The sequence below is a fragment of the Trichoplusia ni genome, chromosome 2 (genome assembly GCF_003590095.1).
Source record: "Trichoplusia ni isolate ovarian cell line Hi5 chromosome 2, tn1, whole genome shotgun sequence".
NCBI classification, from domain to species: domain Eukaryota; kingdom Metazoa; phylum Arthropoda; class Insecta; order Lepidoptera; family Noctuidae; genus Trichoplusia; species Trichoplusia ni.
The window spans coordinates 594,012-615,072 of record NC_039479.1 but is presented as its reverse complement, the minus strand read 5'-3'; the positions used below and the strand labels follow the sequence as shown (position 1 = coordinate 615,072).

Genomic DNA, 21,061 nt, shown 5'->3' with positions numbered 1-21,061 from the left:
AATGCAAACGCTTACAAAACAGGAATGAATCCTGTTTTGATGCAGTTATCTTAGCTGTAACTTAAACCTGATACGATTAAACGTACAGAAGCTTCAACTGGCTATGATAACCCACGACTGTATAAAACGGTCGTTTTCAATGTTCATTAATTTTGTCCAAATTAAATCTCTAGTAAATAAATGCGACAAATAGAAATAAAAAACGTAGGTACATCTCTAGTATTCAAATTTGACTCGTAAAAACTTGAAAATTAATGTTCTGAACTTAAACAAAAACTTCCAACGTATGACTAATACATAATAAAGAAACCTACAAGACGTTTGCATCGTAGAATACATTTAAACAAAACCTACTAAACAAAAGCGCAATGTCATGGCTACAACGCTTACAACTTTTCTACAAACAAAAGTAAAAATGAACTCAGACCAAAAACAAACACACATTTCTATTCCCACCTTGTAACACTTAAAAACTGACAAACTGTTAAAATAAAATAAATATTAAGTTTGCAAAAAATAAGCAGACGAAGCAAATAAATCTGTACGATGTGTACGACTGACACAGATTGTATCAGTGCAGCGTTCGCAAACCAGTTTCCACACCTTCGCGAATGGACGAAATTTCTTTTCGGATGAAAGCAAAGTTATATTGGTTACGGAGAAATGGGTAATAAAGATATTTATGCGATAATATCTGTAGGACAGGGACTTGTATTTCCTGAATAGTATTTTCTGGAAATAGGAACTGTGATGATATCTCTATCTAAGCACTCATCTGTTGGTGTCTTTCTATGTTCTGTCGGATAGTCATCAAAATTTTCAAGTAAAATTCTAGCTAACAAATTGATCATGTACAAACTTAGCGGTGATTTCGATACTACAAGCCCAAAAATCCAGCTTCTATTTCCCGGTTGAGTTCAATTATTCATATTTTTGTTTAAATGAATTACATAGCAATTGCATCTTAGTGAACAAACACTTATCTTCAAACATGAGAAAGTGGACAGGTTTAGAGTTTTACCTATGTTTAAAGTAATTGTCATTTCTTCTAAATAAGGAACCCATCCTTAAACCCGGCTTAATGGAAAAGCTTCATACGACAGCCGTCCTACTAACACGGTTGGCATGCAAAACTTGTTCGCACACCCTGCACCGAGGATTTCTCTTCGCCCGTAAACATTCTGTATTATTACCACTTACTTTTTAATTAAATTTCACTTTCGAGTTAATGACTTTTATTATGATAAAATAAAACCTGTTTCAGTTGTCGAATCTTGGTGTTCCTGATATAGCAATAAAGGCATACCATTTGGTTATCGCTTCCAGTACTTCGTCAACCATTATTAACTAATAGCATTTCGGGTCGAACTAAGATCTATTCCTCTAGCCCTTCCACCTTCTATCTTATTTTTTATTTTCCTTTGCATTTCTTAAACCAAGTTAAGAAAATTAAACTTGAACTCGGTTTATTTACATATTTATTTTACTTTCTTCTCCCGATTGTCAAAATTACGAAATATTTGACAGCATATTTGGTTCTTAAAACTTAATCACCATGGGAACCAAATCATTTCATCAAAGCACATCAACTGTTTTTAACAAAACGGAATTCGGATGCTTGATCCAATAGTTCCGTTTCCGACCCAACCAAGCGATCCACAACTGTACTATTATCGCAATAAAGAACCATTGACAGCTGATACAATTGGTGTACAGTTACCAGATGAGACCGACCGACACAATGACACGGATAGCCGGTGCGCAGGCGCAGGTTTCCATACATCATACATACATACAAGTTGTATGGAAACCAGTTATGGATCGCCGATTCTCGCATTGTCTAGTCGAGGCCGATTCGGAGTCCCGTAAAATTGTAAATCATTTGCTTTGGAGTCATTTAGATGAGCCATGCTTTAGGGCTATACTTCACCGGGACACCATGGCGGCGCAACCAGTCGCCGCTACCAACAAAATGTATACAGCTCTATAGAGAGTTACTCACCTGGTGTCCGTTTGGTTGCGCAACCAATTTGGCGGCGCGACCAACTCGGACGCGTGCACAGAATGTTACTGGTTGCGCCGCCACGGTTGATTTTCTTAATATTGTGTCTTGCTTCAACAAATCATGTTCACACAACTCATCAAAGGACCTCAAGGACATCCTCACATAGCCAAAAAACTTATCCGGATATCTTCTTAGATCGTCGTATATGTTAACGAATTGTCCTTTCTTACAGCGATCGGCTAAATAAGGATGAACCCACCACTGTTTCTTTTTTCTCTTTAACGCTCTTTTCCTACTTACATACAGCAGTAGTGCTGTCTCTTCAACGTCCATTTTGACTCTATCTTCAGTGTAGTGTGGCGACTCTGGTGTCTGTATGGTGTCTAGTTTGGTAGCTTACGGACACCACGGTGGCGCAACTGGTTGCGCCGCCATGGTGTCCCGGTGAAATATAGCCCTTAGTCACGGCCGTTTAAAATTAATTTCTTATGGCAAAACAAATGTGTATTCTTTTAGTTTATGGACTGTCCCTGTCTGTGGCTAATTGTGCTGCTTGACAAGTCTGAATTTGCGACCGGGCCGATGAAACTTTTATTTATTTCGTGGATTACAGTTATGGATCTATCAACACGTCTTAAGCCCGATTTTTCAACCGTCAGATAACTTTTATCAGAGGAATAAATATGGCTGTTTGACATATTTTCCATACAAAAGCTGTCAAAATGTACATATTCGTCGAATAAAAGTTATCTGGCAATTGAAAAATCAGCCCCTTTAATATTTTTGCCATTGTGGAAGACAGATGCCGCTCTACGCCGAGTATTTAGCTGTCAAGCTTACACAACCATAATTATTGGTGGTAGAGCCTTAGGTAGATTAGTCCGGGAATATATAATCCCATTTAAAAAAAAAATCTAATTCTTTTCTTTAATTATGCTGTTCATTTCCACAGGATCAATATTTAAAACATGCCATCAATAATACTAGCAAAGAAAACACAATTACACTTCCCTTTATCCTATCCATCTCATCTCAAAATCATCGGAAGCTGCCGCTTAAAATTCTAGCCACAATCAAAGCATTGAAACAGGTCTATAGGGCGGGGAACAATAACATGGTAATATAACAATGCTAACTAACAGTAGAGTTACGTACACAGTTTTGTATAACAAGCCATTTTGTTATATACCTAGAATGCTTTTTTTGTAGGTATGTTTTATGTAATTAGGGCTGACCATTGTTGGAATTTAGTTTATTTTTTTCTTCTTTTCAGGGTTTTGGGTAATTCAGAGCCCAATTACCAAGACTCCGAATTTACCATTTGTCTGTCCATTTACTGAAGAACTTGACTGAAGAAAAAACATTTCCGTAACATTCTATTTTTTCAAAGACACTCTCTGACAACCCTAGATGCACGCAGTTGTTGCCGTGCAGCAGCATTTGCGCAATTTGAGTAATGAATTGCATGTAAAAGCGATCAGATACGATTGACAACGGCCACCGGGCCTTAATTGCTGATTTTGATCTCTGCTGCGTATCTCGACCTGAAATACTTTTGTATATGTTAATAATTGGGGAACAAATCCCACTGAGTAGATTGAAAGTACAGGTTATATATAAAATAAATTTCAGATTTTCAAATTAAGTCATCGATTTTTTTTTATATTTGCCAGAGCGGAATCTAAAAATTCTTTCGTCATCTTTTTTTTTTGTAAATATTTGCCAGTGGAATCTGAAAATTCTTTATGACAGGAGAAACCTAGCCTCCCTGAGTTGCCTGGAAATAGAATCCGAGGCACTCAAGCTAAATACGAATTCTATTAAAACCTAGAAACCTAAAACGTTTATAACCCAGCCAGCACACCATGCCAAGCAAAAATCGACCTTATTTTATAAACATAAACAAAGTATAAACTCAAGTTCATAAAAAAGCTTTTAACAGGGTCACCAGGTTAAGGATGTAACGGTAGTCGGACAACTCGACATCTTTATATATTTCCTATTAAATTATGTTACTTCGTGACCCACCAAGACCTCTGCGTTCAATGCCATGCATTATTTAAGATGAGTTTATTTATATTGAAGAGTTTGGCTAAGGTATCGAACGCATTGGCGCAATTTACCAACTTCTGAAAATTTTCGTGACGCTTTTGGGTGAGGATAATGTATATTAATAAGTACTCCAAAATTTATACACAAGGACTAAAAACAAGCTTCTAACTTGCTTTTTTGGTTTGGAATTGAAGAACTCGAAAATACAAAAGAATTTTACTTAGACGGCTCGAACATCACAATGTCACCCAACATTTTTTACTATATCCACCTCTATACAAAACCGACTTTTGGATTCAAAATAGGCGAAAAAAGCAAATGCCTGTTTATCTTCAGGTAGGATAATTAGTCACATCACATGTAACAAGACCTCCATGCAGTCACGGTTGGAACACTGTTCCACTTAATTACATTTTCTGCCTTAGGTAAGAATGAGTCACTATTTGAGTAAGTACTTGTGACTAATGAAAAGCCAAACAGCTATTAATTGCTGTTGTGTTTTTTATCAGATTGGTAGAGCTTTAATGGTTTTTAGGGTTTCCTATCCAAGGGGTAAAAATGGAATATTATTACTGAGGCACCGCAGTCTGCCCGGTATTCAACAAGCTGCATGTTATGAATTTGAAACCTAGATAGTTTAAATTTTGCCAGATGATATATTTCTGTTGTCACCCTAACAACAAATAAACATCGAGGTGGAGCAAATAGATCATTAATTTGTTGTATGATAAACAAATTTCTGAGTACCCAATCCATCCTTAATTTGCTGTTCAGCCTGTTTCTATGACCTCAATGTTGCGAGTTCGATTCACACATGGCTGGTCTTCTTTAAAAGGCATAGCACCACCACCGAAATCTAGAATCCAATGATGATCAACTAACACCACACACAATTGGTCTGGTATTACACAAAAACAATTGACTGTCCTTGAAGTCACAACAAAATTAAAAAAAAAACCTTTGTTTTGTTTTCAGGCATGTTATTTATATTGATGATCTTTATTCTAGATCGAGGAGGTCTGGCTGGAGGGTCCGAGTGGCGCGTGGGAGGGCACGAGGGTGACGCAGTGGACGCGGGTGCGCACGAGACTGGGGCTGGCGCAGCTTCAGTACCAGCTCGACGAACTGGCGCCCAGCGGGAAGTGGACGCTCAGGGCCAAGCTGGGGGATGGCTCACAGGTATGATATGAGAGGGATGGCAATCCTGCTAATATTAAATTATAAACGCGAAAGTTTGTATGCTTACATGTATGGATTTATGGATGTTTGTTGCTGTTTTTTACAAAATCTTCTGCGCGGATTTAGACTCAAAAAACCCCAATCCGTTTCGAAAAAGGTTAAATACCTGCAAAGTAACGTAAGTAGTGAGTAGTTATGGAAAATTCTCATATGTGCAGGGTACTGCTGTGTTCTGGGTGGGCAACTACGAGCTCCCTCCGTTCCAGCTCAGCGTGAGGCACGCGCCACGAGTTCTGAGGACCAGCGATAGACTGGTCTGGACTGTCTGTGTCAGGTGAGAGATTAATAATAAAGGTAACCGGTTGCCATGGTAACAGACTCTAAGGGAACTATGTGTGAGGGGAGGTTACGATTTGGTAATGTCACTACTATATAATATGAGTCCCTCGATAATATTATGCTTGAGTAAAACTAACTTATAATTAATGGATGTAATAACCAAAAACCGCATTGGTCATAGTATACCATAGTCACTAGTCTATGATGGTCATCGAATTGTAACAGATGGTCTGCAAAAAAACATTAAGGCGTTTAAGACATAATATCACGATAGCACAATCTACAAATATTTTTTTAATATCCAAAATATAGTACATCTGATGTCGGCACTTCAGAAAAGATATCGAAGTTTGCTAGAGCAAGATCGAAGTATTCAAATTAGTTGTGTGAAACAGATTTGGGGATATTTTGCAGCTCTTTCTCGCCATAAAAAGTTACACTGGCCCCATCATTGTATTCGCCGGCTATACGTATTTGCTTTCCAGGTTATTTGTGACGCAATAATTAAAAGTCTCCTCTTCATTACGTATTTGCAGGTATCCTTGGTCAGAAGCAGTAGAAGGTATGCTGGTGATACGTCTCCGTGGTGCTGGTGGTGGCAGCGTGGGGATCCGTACCGCCGTGCAGCTGAAGGCTCCAAAGGCCTGCCACCGCCACGCCACGGCTGCCAAGCGAGTGGGTCTGGACGGACCAAACCCACCTGATGTGGTGGTCGCTGACTTCTCATTCCAGGTTAGATTATAAGAAAACATAGATATTTGAAGTAGTATTCAAAGTATCGCCTGATTCTAAATATTAAAAAAAAATATTGAAATAAAATTGAATGTATTCAAGTCGCATCCACTAGACACCCAGTTTTAGCATTTAGATATTCTTCCAAAACTTTGATACTATAGTTATTTCAGCATGATGATAACAGGGTATTCGATTTCAAAAAATCTAATACAACCTTTGAATGACTGTCAAAAAGAGACGGTCGGCCGTAGTTGGTAGGTTAATTCACAAACATTATCAACATAGCACCTAATATCGATCAATCGACCAGAATCGTTAAATAGCACCTTTCACAAATCTGTATGAATCCTCAGGAGGATGGCACCAGGATCTGGCAGAACACGACGGTGGTCTCCCAGGTGGTGGACAAGCCGATATCGCTGGAGTTCCTCACCAAGCACCGCGCCGTCATCTCCGCAAAGCTACCATTTAAATTAAAGGTCAGTACCTAGCCTAGCCTATAACCATGACCTCCTAATCCACGACTTTGATCACACAAGCAGGATAGCACATTACACTTATTGTGTCAGCATCTTGCTTCCACAACAGGATAAGTGGAGCCCTCCGAGACAAGTGATACTTCTAACAGTTAAGAAGTCAAAAATAAAAACAAAATACACGACAATAACCCATTATGACCCTCAACAATCATCCTTATCAGTAGTAATTGATACTCTCTCTTAGCAATCGGATCTCCCCACTACCAAAACTATAATCAAACAGCTAAAAACTCTCTTGATTATTTTTTCTTAACATGTCTAAGAACACTAGCCTGTAATGCCACGATCCTTTAATACAAACTCATTCCGTTTCGAAGCTATGGTTGTACAGACAACTTATAAGACCCCACTTTTTGCGTCGGGGGTTAAGAACGAAAGTCATCACATAATAAAAATCCATATATTTGAGCAATTGAACGCTTTTGAAATGTAATTAGTTGTCTGTCGTATATTTGCGCGCCGTTGTCTTAAGCAATTAATACCGTAATTAGATTACAATTAGTTATTGTTTTTATTGAGAGCCTACGATTACATGAGATAATTATGTTTCTTTAGCAAGTTATGTATATTCAGTGTAGTTTTTGTTGCTTATGTGATTAAATAACAATGTTTTTGTATTCCTTTTGTAATGTACTAACTAGCATATGTTTTTAAGTAATTAGTAGGTTCCAGGTCATTCCATATTTATTTTACATATATTGATTTTGTGCTGTAAACCACAAGAATAAAAAAAATACATTTATTCGCAGTAGAGAGTTATTTTTTTAACAAAAAATATATGGCCCTCGGAGTTTAAATCTTTTCTCGCGGGAGTTTCACAAACATTCAAGATACAGGCATGATAACACACTTTACATAGTATGAAATATTATGGCATCTGCTTTGGCGATTGTGTGAGTTCCCCTCCCCTTTCGACACCGCCAACAGTTTATTCTTCAGATTAATTTGCTCAATCACAAAGCTATAATTCCTGTAAATTGTAATTCCAGACTTTGACTTCCAACTAGTTTCCAGTCCCGATTAATTAAACTATTCATTTCTCACCCATCTTAATTTCAAACAAATCAAAACAAGAATTCATGTATAACTTGCCTAAAAAATTGACTTATTCCTTTCACAACAATCTTGGTGTCAAACAAATCAAAACATTTAATTCATGTATAACTTGCCTAAAGTTACCTTACAAAACAATGTACGTGTTATCTAAAAGATCTGAAAACATTGTTGTATAATGAAACCCAAAACATTAAAATTGTTATTATTTTGTTATCTCCATCGGCGGGGAATCTGTTCTCACAGGGGCACTGACTTGGACTTTAATTGATATACAAGTTTCGTTGTTTGGGAAACTGAAATACTACCTTTATGACTTAAAAGTCATGAGAAATCGGAACGAACTCCTAAACATCACGGTTGCTACCTACACACTCCTTTTAAGTATTTTATAGAGGTAAAGACGATATTTTTTGAGGTAGAGGTAATCCCTAATATTACTCATCTGATTTTTGTGTTTATTTACCTAACATATTTATAACCTAAAGAACCGTGTCTTTAGATGTCAAACTAGCTGTTGCCCACGGCTTTCGCCTGCCTTTATGTCGTTTATGACTGCAAATACACTACCATCCTTTGATGCAGTGAGATAAAATGTAGCCTATGTAGTAATCCTAGGTGTCAGCTCCTTCCATATCTCATCGAAAACAGTCTAGCGCTTTGAGCTTGACGAAGTAACAAACATATTCACATAAATTCAAATTAGTAATAAGGTGAATTACTCCGAGCAATTAACGTTGAAGAATCGCTAAAAAGCATTGAACTGACAAGTCACGACACTATACGTGACGTGATATATATAGGTGACGTAACAAAACAAAAGTTTTTTCATTTCCATATTTGATTTAGGTGAAGGCAACACGTTGGGATGATAAGCCGGCAGCGGATACTCTAGTGCGGGTCTGCCGTTACCCCTGGAGTGAGACCAATGAAGATAGACAGGAATCGCAGAAGGAGCAGAGGGCGGGAGACTCGCTCTGTGCAGAGGGCGCCACTGACGCAGCGGGAGTCGCCAGCCTATTCTTTGCGGCCAGTGATTACTCCGCACCGTTTTATAGATTTGAGGTACTTTATTGAAATATTGTATTTTTGAAATAGTGGAAAGTAACTCTGTTTAGTAATTTAAACTAAAACTTGACGATCTCTATCAAGGTCAAGCCATCAAGAGGTGATTTTCATTTTTATATCAGCAACCAAATATAGATAAAATTACAGCTTTCAAACTGGAACAGTTCATGAGATTCAGTCTGGTGACAGACAGATGGACTTAGTAATAGGATTCCGTTTTTATTCTTCTGGTATTTGGTACCTAAAAGGTGTACAGAAGCTCATAAAAATTAAACACTTCATTCTCAAAACTACATCTCCCTATATTCAAATGAAGCTACCAAGTATCACTTACCGTCTTATCATTCCAGGCATCCCTATCAAACGACTCTACAATCTCGGCGGCCCCACTCGCCCTGCCGGTGCGTCACTCGGGCGGCGTGCACGCGGCGCTCGGCCCGCTGCGCGCAGAGTCCCGCCAGGCGAGGACATACGTGCCGCTGTATCTGCATGCGAACATCACCACGCCGTTCACTGTGCATTTCGTTGTGAGTATTATCGTTAAGAGGCAGTTATCCCGTCCAAAACCAGGCTAAGCTTGAAAAAAAGACTTCGTCATTGAGAAATTGAATCTTTACGTTGCGGGGGTTTTATGGACATTCAAATCACAGACACAAAGACATCTAGACTCAAGAGAAGCATTCGTATATTACACAAAAGCTTGTCCAATCGGGGATCGAATCCGCGACACATCACGTTCAGTGGGTTTGGCCTTTTGACCTCACCCACTCAGCTATCCGTGCAGTGGGAGACAAATATAGACAAGCATTTTATTCATCCCATTCTGTTTACAGGTGGTAACTCGTGGAGGCATCATACAGCGATGGGGAGCAACCACGCAATGTCCATCATTCAACTCCGCCGACCAGGTCCGCGTCACAGCTCGTAACAGCATCTGCAACACTAGCCTGCAACACGACGTGGTCATGGCACAACGGGACTCAAACGAAGGACCAGATAAATACACCAGAAGTATCAATGGTCCTTTAAGTGATAATAAAGTAGACAGCAAGGACTATGAAACTCAGAAAGATAGTGATGTCCTTAATACTACAGAATTGTCTGACTCGCTTTTGGATAGACACCAGTTGAGGGTCATGCTGCCGATAAAGATGTCGCATCAGATGTGCCCCGATAGTCATCTGATAGCTTATTTCTATTATAACGGGGAACTGGTCAGTGCTAGCAAGCATTTTGAGATGAACGAGTGTTTTGCCAATAAGGTACGATAGTTCATTAAACTTTATTTAAACTTTAGCATCAAATATCTTTAAATTTTGAATCGTTGTTAACTTATTCATTTTTCGAAATAAAATTACTTATCATCATACATCTATTTAGATACTTTGCAAATACTTAACTCTTTGTATAACCAATTTACAAAACCTAGAGAATCTTTAAGTCTTTTGAACGCAGGTGGAAGCGACATGGGTCAATCGTCACGCTCAACCAGGATCCACAGTAGCCCTGAAGATATCGACACCGGGACCAGCGCTCTGTGCCCTTACAGTCCTGGACTCTGCAGCCAAGTGGGCCCAGCCACCGCCCACAGTCAAAGAACAGCTGATGGGAGGCCTTAGAAAGCTAATAGATAGTCACAGGAATTTGACGGAGTATGATGCGGCCGGGGAGTGCTTCCTTAGTAAGTGATCGGTTTCATTTTACTTGTGTTTCTTCAATCTTCAGTAGTCTGAGAAACAATATTTATTCACTTTAATATTGTTTTTACTGCTTGACTGTCTTGATCATATCTACCATCATACTGTAGATACATTGAAATGGTTTTTATACACTCCAATCGTTAGGAGTGCAAGGATAATAAAAATATGCATCTCCCCATTCAAACTAAACAGCTAACTTTCAAATATAAATATTTATGCGAACATACTATTTTTACGTCTTTACCAATCTTCATAGCGTGAAAATTTTTGCTCTGCATAAATCGATTTAAGCATAAAATTGGAAAATACCTTCGTAATAACTTTCGATGGAAAGAAAAAAAATACCTATTTTGAAATAAAATTTAGTTTTTTATATTACCTACAATTATTTTCTACATTTCCAGGCGGCTACTAAAAAAGCCTATTATTATTTTCCAGATGTGGACAGTCCAGAGATCCCGACCAGCAGTATAGAGCTGACGTCCACGTGGCTGGCTGCAGCTGGTCTCCGTCTCATTGGCGGGGAGACATCCAATCCCAGCCGCTGCAAGCCCAGCCCCCCCGCCTCGCTAGTCACCGATGAGGCTACTGTGCCTAGGAGTGATTTTTCTGAGGTACTGCCATTTACTTATATACAAAGGATAAGATTTTTTTCAGCGTATAGGTAATTCTTTACAGTTCGTTTCTAGTAGCTAGGCGGTATGTGACTCTGGTATGTATGGCGTTTAATTGATCATAATTTTATTGTAACTTTCATTTGTCTTATTCCCCATCTTCTTTTTTGGACTTTTTGGACTTCATGACACTCTTGGCAAAGTGGTCTTCAAGGTGGCGTCAAGCTTTTTGCCATAGAACTTAAAAAAGGAATTTCCGTTTTTGTCTCTTTCGTATTATTCTATTCCACAAATTTATAGGATTCGATCAATTTTCGTAAGTATACCTAAATTAATAAAATCGCATTGGTCATTGTTCCCTTTCCAGGCTTGGCTATGGCGTCTGCTAGCGGTCAGTTCATCCGGCACGGGCGTAGCCACAGCGCGCGCTCCGGACTCCATCAGCAGGTTCGAAGCCTCAGCCGTCTGCTTGTCACGTAACGGACTCGCTGTATCCACTCCAGCCGTACTGCAGGTAAATTATATTTTTCATAAATGTATGTGGCCTAAAATAATTGAGCTGAATGAATCAGATTCTATATACTGGTCAAGCTATACATGCAATTAGGTACTACAAAAATTTCCAAACGAATTTTTGGTTGTGCTCACTTTGGAACAAGTAAACCTTCTCCAGGTTCTACAGATTAGTTTTCTTTCTTTACGAATCTATTCAGTTACTGTGTTTGATCAGTTATTTTTAATAACTTGGCAAACATGTTTACTAGTATTTATTTTGTTCCGTTCCAGGTGTTCCGTGAGTTCTTCATCCACGCTGACAGCCCCAAACGTCTGCGGCGCGGTGACTCCTCCATCATTCGCTACCGGATCTTCAACTACCTTTATCAACCACTCAGTGTGAGTAGAACACTTTTTACCTACGTGACTATAAATGTATCCTCTATCAAAAATGCTTTCTTTTTTCCTTTGAGGATGTAAACTCTGGCGTGGATTGAAAAGTCATCGTTATAGATTTGTTTCATTTAGGAGTAGCAACCAGAATAAGTCAGGCGTCTGCTTTTATCTATTCATCGCCCACAGTCCATCCAGTAGTGGACTGCAGTAAGCTGACATGAGATTTTGGGCAATTTTATTTTTCTTGACACTGGTTATTTCATTACAGATTCAAATCCAGATCCTAACAGACCCCAACGTGGAAGGTCCAAAAGAACTAGTAGAGACAGCGTGCGTCAACTCGCGTTCCTCTATCGCCCGCAGCGCAGAGATCAGGGCGAGGGTGGCGGCGCCCGCGCGCGTCAGCATCCGCGCCAAGGCTGTGAGCGATGGGAACTGCGGGAATGTCACCAGCGGGAAGACAGGGGTCAGGTTAGTAAGAGGAATAAGTAAGGGGTCAGGAATGAAATCATGTATTCTGTAAATAGGATAGACGTCACCACTTTTACAAGTCATTTTTTAGCTAGCTGGAGTCGAAATTTCCTGACTGACTACCCTGAGAACGTCGCAACAATCTCAGAGAATAGCCTTTTTTTAAATTTTAGACAAAGTAGGGTAAATGACATTCCTTAGCGTGGTAGACGTTTTCAGAATTAAAAAAATGCTCTTTATTTTCACACTTGTATAGGCCATTTGTCTATTTGCATTTAAAATGGCTTATTAAGATTTCGAAGAAAACTGAGAGATCCCAGATAAATTTTGGTACAATTTTCTTGGCTTCCACTAAACTCTAATTATTTTCCCTACAGCGATGAAGTCATTCTCCGCATTGCTGTGGACCCTGAGGGAATTCCAATTCAGGACCAGAGATCTACACTACTTTGTGGAAATGGTAAGATACTTCAAAATACACTATCATATCTAACATTCAGGTTTCAAGTTATACTTTTTAACGCACCACTTTAGGCCTATTGGAATTCTACTAGAGCACGATAAAATCTATTTGTTGTTCCAAATCATCATTCTATCAGCTTCCCCTAAGTTTCCGTGACACTCGGTCACACGCTACCGCATCCAGTCCGAGAGCGGTACCTTATACTTTTACCTTAGATTTATTACAAAATGTCAAAGAACCAAAAATCCATAAATTTGCAGATAATGGTGGTCTATCAGAAGTGGTGTGGGAGTTCTCGCCGGTGTTGTCCGCGCCGGGAACTGAAACCCTCACTGTATGGGCCGTCAGTGACGTAACTGGGCCTCTATTGGCTGTAAGTATTATTCAAGCAGGACAGCTTCAAAAAGAAATTCAAATACAGCTTTTCATAGTTTTTTTTTTGTAACACCTATTTCTATCCAGAGATAGTAGAGTTTAGACTAATTTCCTCTCAATCACTGCAGGATGCTGACTCCCTCCTAATGATACCTCGAGGCTGTGGGGAGCAAAACATGGCGCAGCTTGCTACCAACTTACTGGCGCTGGAGCAACTGGAACCGACCTCCATCGCCGCCATTACTGCAAGGGAACACGTTGCTAGAGGTAGTATTTTCATTATTTAAATAAAATTAATGTCAATAATGACTGCACTTACAAGAAACTTGAATGTTTGTGAAAACCCCACGAAACAAGGATTTAATTCCTTAGTGCGTGTCCTTCGTTTGTTTTTTGAAACAACAAAAAAACTACAGAAAATTTCTCACAGCGAGACAAAGGCCTCTTGTACTAAAATGTTAAGTGTAGATCACAACACTTCTTCACGTGCGGATCAATCAGAGCAATTGACAAGATTTATGATGCACTAAAACTCAATAACAGTATTGGCACCGCAAAAAAGATCCAAACATATACACATTAATGATAACAACTAGACATAATGACAGTTCGCAGTTCGTAACGCAGTTTCATAGCTTAGTAGTGGACAGTGTTTAAATGTCACAAACACCTTGCCCCAGGTTTCACTCGCCAACTGCAGTATGTGCACCCGTCTGGCGGGTTCAGTGCCTTCGGTCCGTCTGACGCCGTCTCCTCGACGTGGCTCACCGCCTTCGCTGTTCGACATCTCAGGAGGGCTCATCAGGTATCATAACGTTACAGTTAAATTACCAAACCGAGTTTCTGAGGGGTTCAAATGATATATCATCATGATACGAGAATTTTATATATCAGATATTTATTTTAATTTTGGCAGTAATAACTTCTTTAATTTCGTTTAGTTCCTATGGCCGAACCTGCAAGTACCGTCCGCTATTATTCGAGCAGAGAGATGGCTCCTTAGCCAGCAGATGGAGAACGGCTGCTTCCGGAACGAAGGACAAGTCTTCCATAGAGAGCTGAGGGTAAGAGTAGCAAGGCAGTTTTCAATTTAAAACCTCTAATTCCAGGTCTAAAAAATCTAGTTACCCGAGTTAGTCTGGTAAATGGGTGTAAGATATTGTCTAAGTATTTACTTTTAATTCTATCGACATAACCAAAATTAGCCAAATTGATTCAGCAATTTGACTAATTTTAACTCTCGACTTTTACCGTAAATTCTTTTCCAGGGCGGTCTCAACGACGACGGCGAGGTAGCGAGCGTGGCGCTCACTGCTTACGTCATAACATCCCTCATTGAAAGCACTTCCCCCCTCCCATACAGAGTTATACAGAGCACTCTCTCTTGTCTGCGAGCCTTCCCCCCTTTAAAGGCCAAGACACATACAAGGGTTTACGCCCAAGCGCTCCTGACTTACGCCTATATGAGGCTGAGGGTGTATGAGGAGGAGCTGATGAGGAGTAACGAGGCCAGTATGTTGAGGAGGAATGTCTGGGACATAGAGCAGGATGAGGGGACCAGGCAGCTGCTGGAGCTGCTCAAGCTGGCCAGGAGGAGCGAGGGATATGTGTGGTGGGAAGCCAGTGAGTATATAATCATTGATTTGGGTGGATAAAGCATGAGACATAAAATTGTCTGAGGTTGAAGTTTCATGGAATACAGTAGTTTCACATTAGCATTTGTTTGTAAGGATGGAGTATAATGAAATACATTAAATTATTTGATTTGCGACGTTAAAAGTGCAATGATAAACAATGCCACTGTAATCATTATTTATTTACGTTCATACACTAACGAGAATTTAATCGCAACAAGATAAGATTACACACTTGATCTGGTTAGCTATACTTACTTATACCTAAATAGCGATAGCCTACTTTAATTTCTAAGGGAAATGGAGGAAAAACTCCAAGTACTATCAGGGCAAAAAGATTGAATGTCAGAAAGAGAAACATTATAAAATTTATGACTACCTGTTTAGAAGACTATGAAGGATCATCCTAAACAATATTCATCCTACCACAGATAGTTTGTCCACGTCTATCGAGGCGACCGCGTACGCGCTGCTGGCGCTGTACAGCGCGCCGGCCAAGCTCAGTAACTACGGGCCGCGCGACGCGCCCGCCGCCGCGCGCTGGCTGGCCGCGCATCGCGGACCGGGAGGGGGCTTCGTGTCTACACAGGTATACAACACTCATTACACTAATGAGTAGTGTTTAGAACTTCAAAATACAGTTGGCAGCACCCTAATTCGCCTACTGTACATAAAGTTAAAAAGCTTTTCCGCGCCCCTCGATAGTAGCATAAGATTTAAGTCTATAAATTTGTAAGGTTGTTGCAACAATTTTACCATCTTTTAAGATTCTCTCCCTCTTGATTGGGTGTAAGGGAGAAATAAGGAGAGCTACAGCAATAAGATATGCTCGTAAAATATATCATAACGAAAAATGGTTGAGTAGGTAAACGGTTCCTTTCAAAAATGAAAAAGTAAGGTTATGAATTTTTAATATCGGACTTTTTAAAGTCTTCTATCTCTCAATTTGTGCAAACTTCACTTTATAATTTATACAAAATCTTATGATTAGATTCTATTTTTCCAACATCCTTCTTTCAGGACACACTAGTAGCCCTGGAGGCGCTCACAGCATGGTCGTCCAACACCTCCAACGCGACCCTGAACGTGACAGCGAGCGTCGGCCAGGAGGCGCACTCCGCGGTGCTGCGGCCCGGAGTCAAGATACCCGACGTCATGAAGCTGAAGCCGGGAGACACGCTCACTGTTACTTTGGAAGGTAGGGGTTGTTCTAGTAGTCCTTCTTTTTGAAGTCGTATATAAAAATTATTTTTACATAATGGTACTTCAACAAAACAAAAACATAAATTTGAAATCGGATTATGCATCTGAAAAACTACCGTAGAAAATTTGAGCATCTCGAATTAATTTAACAGGTGCTGGTTGTGCCTTGGTGCAAGCTACACGAGCTTACAACAGCCTGGCCCCTGAAAGCACGTTCCAAGACAAACCTCTCTCCGTCCAAGTGTCTGTACACACGGACGGACCCTTCAACTGCGACATTAACGGGACCAGCTGCTTCTGCGCGGCCGTTGTTGAGGTACGTGTGAAGCTACTATGGAATACTAATATTTGGTTCCGTTTGATGTGTAAGGAAATGAAGGCAGAAGCACTGTGGACAACGCCGAGGGCCTTCTACCACTTCTTAATGTAATGGAAGAGAGGGGGAACAGAGTGCAGTGCAGTCCATTGTCTCGTCTCTACGAATGCAGCAAACTTACTTTAAGAGCTGTTAGTAGGGGGATAAAGCCTGGTCCGATAATCATTGATCGTATGGCGGGAAGTCATAAGTCCGTGCGTGCCTTTGACATCCTATACTATAGTAGATAAGGTTCACATTCGCAGGCCTGTGTGATGTGGAGCGGAACATTCCCCGAGATGGCGTTGTTGGAGGTGCACCTCCCGGGAGGGTTCGGAGCTGACGCACAGCTGCTCTACTCACAACTCAACAAGCAGGATTCACGTAAGTTTAAAGAAGCTATTTCCAAGTCAGTTAGTTGAACACCATTAACAATCACGTTACTGTTAAGGACAATACTACATCAATTAAAAATCACATTAGCAAAAGTTCTGATCGTCGCTGATAACTTGATACTAAAAAGCCTTAAAATTAGTTAATAATAAAAAAAATAACCATGCTTATCGCTATCACCTTAAAAGACCCCTGACGTGATTTGTTGATGAGCAAGACATATTTGACCTGGTACGCTTTTAATAGAACCATTACCTGCATAACTGTAAACATCCTTCGAACCTTGCACTTCCTTATCACTGTCGCACAGTCCTCCGCCGCATCGAGGTGACTGCGAGCAGCAGCCGCGCCAGCCTGTACCTGGGCAGCCGCGACGGCAGCGCGGTGCGCGCGCGCGCCGGCCACGCCTGCTGGGAGCTGCACGCCGCCGGACCGCGCGCGCACACCAAGCCCGCCTACGTGCGCGTGCAAGACTACTACGTACCCACGCATAATGATACACAGGTATTAGCAGTTGTAGATTTTCTTGAATAACTGGTTTTTCGAAAGTTAGGTAATATTTTCGTATACTGAGGTTAAGCGGCGTCACTAAATTAATCAAAGTTTTTCGAATGACAGATATGTATCTTCGACTTTTAAGAACCAAAACGATTGTTAAAAAGTCAGTCAAAATAGATATTCTATTCTATTCTGTTCATGTGAATTAATTTGAAATCTCTTTCTCATTTAGGTATACACGATACCCGAAGACTGCCCCGCCCGTATCGCTCAAGAATCCAACCAATACAGTGCGACTGATAATCTATTTACCAAAGCCAGAGCTCTGGATTCCGATGACATTATTATCACACAAGACTTCTCATTCGAAGACATTCCTGAAGGAATACCTCTCGAGGATCCACTGTTTGATAACTTGACAAAAAAAGAAAAGGACAAAATCAGCATAGGAGTCAATGACGACATCGGAAACTTAGAAAAACTCATTGAAGACTCAAAAACAGCTACTCCACCAGCTCAAGAACAGAAGGAACTAGAACTAGTTGTCGATGAAACTAAAGGGAATGAAATGCCTGAGGAGAAAGAAAGCGAATCTATGCAGGCTCAGGAAACCAAAGGTGAAATCGCTGTCGAGGAAGCTCCAGCCAACGAGAAAGAAAAAGATGAGTCCAAATTTGATACTCGCAACAACATTGTGCATGAAATTGATTCCCTGAACAATGTAGCACACAAACTTTTCAATGAAACGCAAGCGAAATACGATTTCACTTTTCTGGATCGGAAAAACATTTACAGTGATGACCAAGAAGACAGTGATCTGAACGTATACCACAACAATTATGATCCATCTCACCAAAACCACAACCTGAATACTGATAATGCTGTGGAAAACCTACCGACTATACCAGAAGAAGAGAGAAGCAAGGAGTCTGAAGTGAAAAGGTCTTTTACAGACGAAGAAATGGTATCGCAGCCCGTAAACGCAGAAGTAGAAAAAACTAAACCAGAAACAAAATCGGAAGCGAAATCAGAAACACACCTAAAACTGAAGGATCAAGAACCAGCAGAAAATCCAATTTTAACAGACTTTCACGTGATCGATTCAGACAAAGACTTGGAAGTTCCTTCAGGGGTGGAGGGACCGGTGCCGACTGTGGTGCTCCCGCCGCCCGACTTCATCCCACCGCTCCTCGCGTCAGCAAGTGATTCGAGGAAGTTACAATACAAACACATGAACACGTACACACACGCGCCTTCGGACAGGGGACCTTATTCCGATGTTGTATTCCAGCCACAGCATTACATCAACCAACCAATCCCACGCGTGGACACAAGAAGACTGAATAGGATTCCCTCGGAACCTGGTATGTTCGGTATCGAAGGACCAGTTTCTGATATAATTATTCCTCCTTTGAAATTTAATCTTCCGCCGCCGCTGATAAATGCCAATTTCCGGAATCAACATCCCTTGTACCGTAGCAACCAAGCGCCTTCGACTTACGAAGGACCAATATCCACGATAGTTCTTCCACCGCAGCCCTTCCAGCCGCGATTGGCTGACGGTGACTTGAGAAGTCTGCAAAGCATATACACCGCACATGGCCCGTACTATTACTTCAAAGAAGATGATAACATGATGTCAAAGAAACTATTTATACCTGTAGGTTAACTTTATATGATTAATCATAATAAGAGTTTTGCATTTATAGTTCAGTGTAGTGATAATATATTAATAGTTTGACTGATATTGGTTAATGTAGAGTTATTTATTCTGCAAGTTAGCTATAGAATTAAAAGCAGACATATTGTTTATGTCCTCAAATTCCGGAATGAATTGTTGACTAATCGTTATTAATTAATTAAAAAGGCGTTGCGTTATTCGTTGGAACGGCATCGACTTTGTAATGATTACCGAATACGGTAAGGCATTGTATGCTAAATGTCTCCGAACGTGAAACAATACAGTAAAATTTCGTTAATTTTAATTCATGAATACGTTTTTGTCCACAACAATAAATTACAAAAATTAAAACATATTTCGTTCATAACAAAAGCTTTCTTTCCAAATAATTCTAAAAAAATTAAGAGTCAAGACCAAACCTTAAGGTCCTGTAACAAAACTCAGTACACCTTTTTAAATAATCTGGATTCCAATTTAAAATTGTTGGTGCTAATATGAATAGACAATTACAATAGTTATGTAATACGTTTTTAGTACTTATATTTATGTTAAAAATAACGAATATTGAGTGAATAAGTGTTTATAATTATTACTAAGAGTTAACATAAGAAATTATTTATTTAACTTCAAATAAAATCATTTGTCATGTTATTTTAGGCTGTGAATAAACTACATTAATATGGTATGAGTATTATTTTTCCTTGAGGAAGGTTGTGGAGTTATATAATTAAAATGGAGTTGTGTTACTAAGACTTGTTTGTATCTCAACATATTATTCGCATTAATTGCGAGTATTGCATGCTATAAAAGTAGTATTTTGGGTCCTATGCAGCCGTATAATTGCTTCTCAAAATCCTATTGAAATTGCTACAGTATTTTTAGAGCAGTTGTTTTGACGTTTTAACGATCTCCGTGGTCGAGTGGCGTACGCACCAGTTTCAAGGTTTCGCTAGCTCTGAGGTCCCGGGTTTGATCCACGGTCGGGTCAATGAAAAAAATCACATTTCAACATTGTCTCGGGTCTGGGTGTTTGTGGTACCTTCGTTGTATCTGAATTCCATAACACAAGTGCTTTAGCAACTTACTTTGGGTTCTGAACAATGTATGTGATGTTGTCCGCAATTATTTATTTATTCAAACAAACAAACATTTCTATTAACCTAAATGAAGACGATTATTCGATATTCGACACGATATAAATCTATAGTAGTCCATAAATATCCCCAACATATGTCGCCTACGTCACTGTAATGACGTCACAAATGACCTTTATCCCTCTCCCTAGCCGAGTGACACTAATCCAGTTAAAAACGCCAATATAATGAGAAGCTTTAGGTAAAATGTACATAATTAGATCAGAATAGCACGAGACGGCAGAATATTTAATCGATAAACGTATGTGGAAGTCTCCGTGTGTTTGTAACTCAAAAACCTTAGATATACAGGGTGGAAGGGACAGCATACCGACCCTGTGAAAAACATTTTTCTTACGTATTTCAATAATATTTTCATAACGAAAATCATTACATATTTAACTCTTTTCACGAAAAAAAGCAATGTAAATAAAACACTAAAAACTACTCCCGATCAGCTGATTCGTAAAGGTACTCGACGGTCATCGCTCTCTGGCAAATCTAACCGAAAGTGACGTCAAAATGTTCAATTCATCATTCAATCATAAGCTAAAGCAGTGGCGGGGTCACGAGCATACCGCATGAATAAACCGATTCATCAAAAGACCGATGAAAATTCTAACGCAGGGGAGTCTGGAATCATATCCAGAACCCCTGGACCACGGGGATCGGTATGACGT

The 21,061-nt window shown here is 39.9% G+C and overlaps 1 protein-coding gene across 1 annotated transcript; it reads left to right on the top strand.

Annotated features, from left to right (window-relative positions):
* The first annotated feature begins 4,375 nt into the window (after positions 1 to 4,375).
* On the top strand, positions 4,376 to 19,936 carry LOC113501259. Its single transcript, XM_026882345.1, has 25 exons — positions 4,376 to 4,393; positions 5,066 to 5,236; positions 5,455 to 5,570; positions 6,112 to 6,307; positions 6,664 to 6,789; positions 8,752 to 8,967; positions 9,321 to 9,497; positions 9,804 to 10,232; positions 10,426 to 10,651; positions 11,109 to 11,284; positions 11,652 to 11,798; positions 12,071 to 12,178; positions 12,444 to 12,646; positions 13,024 to 13,106; positions 13,370 to 13,482; positions 13,613 to 13,751; positions 14,165 to 14,289; positions 14,426 to 14,548; positions 14,753 to 15,107; positions 15,550 to 15,707; positions 16,139 to 16,316; positions 16,474 to 16,637; positions 16,943 to 17,060; positions 17,380 to 17,573; positions 17,800 to 19,936. Exons 1-25 carry the CDS (start codon positions 4,376 to 4,378, stop codon positions 19,234 to 19,236), a joined length of 5,496 nt encoding a protein of 1,831 aa, XP_026738146.1. The 3' UTR covers positions 19,237 to 19,936.
* The last annotated feature ends 1,125 nt before the right edge of the window (positions 19,937 to 21,061 follow it).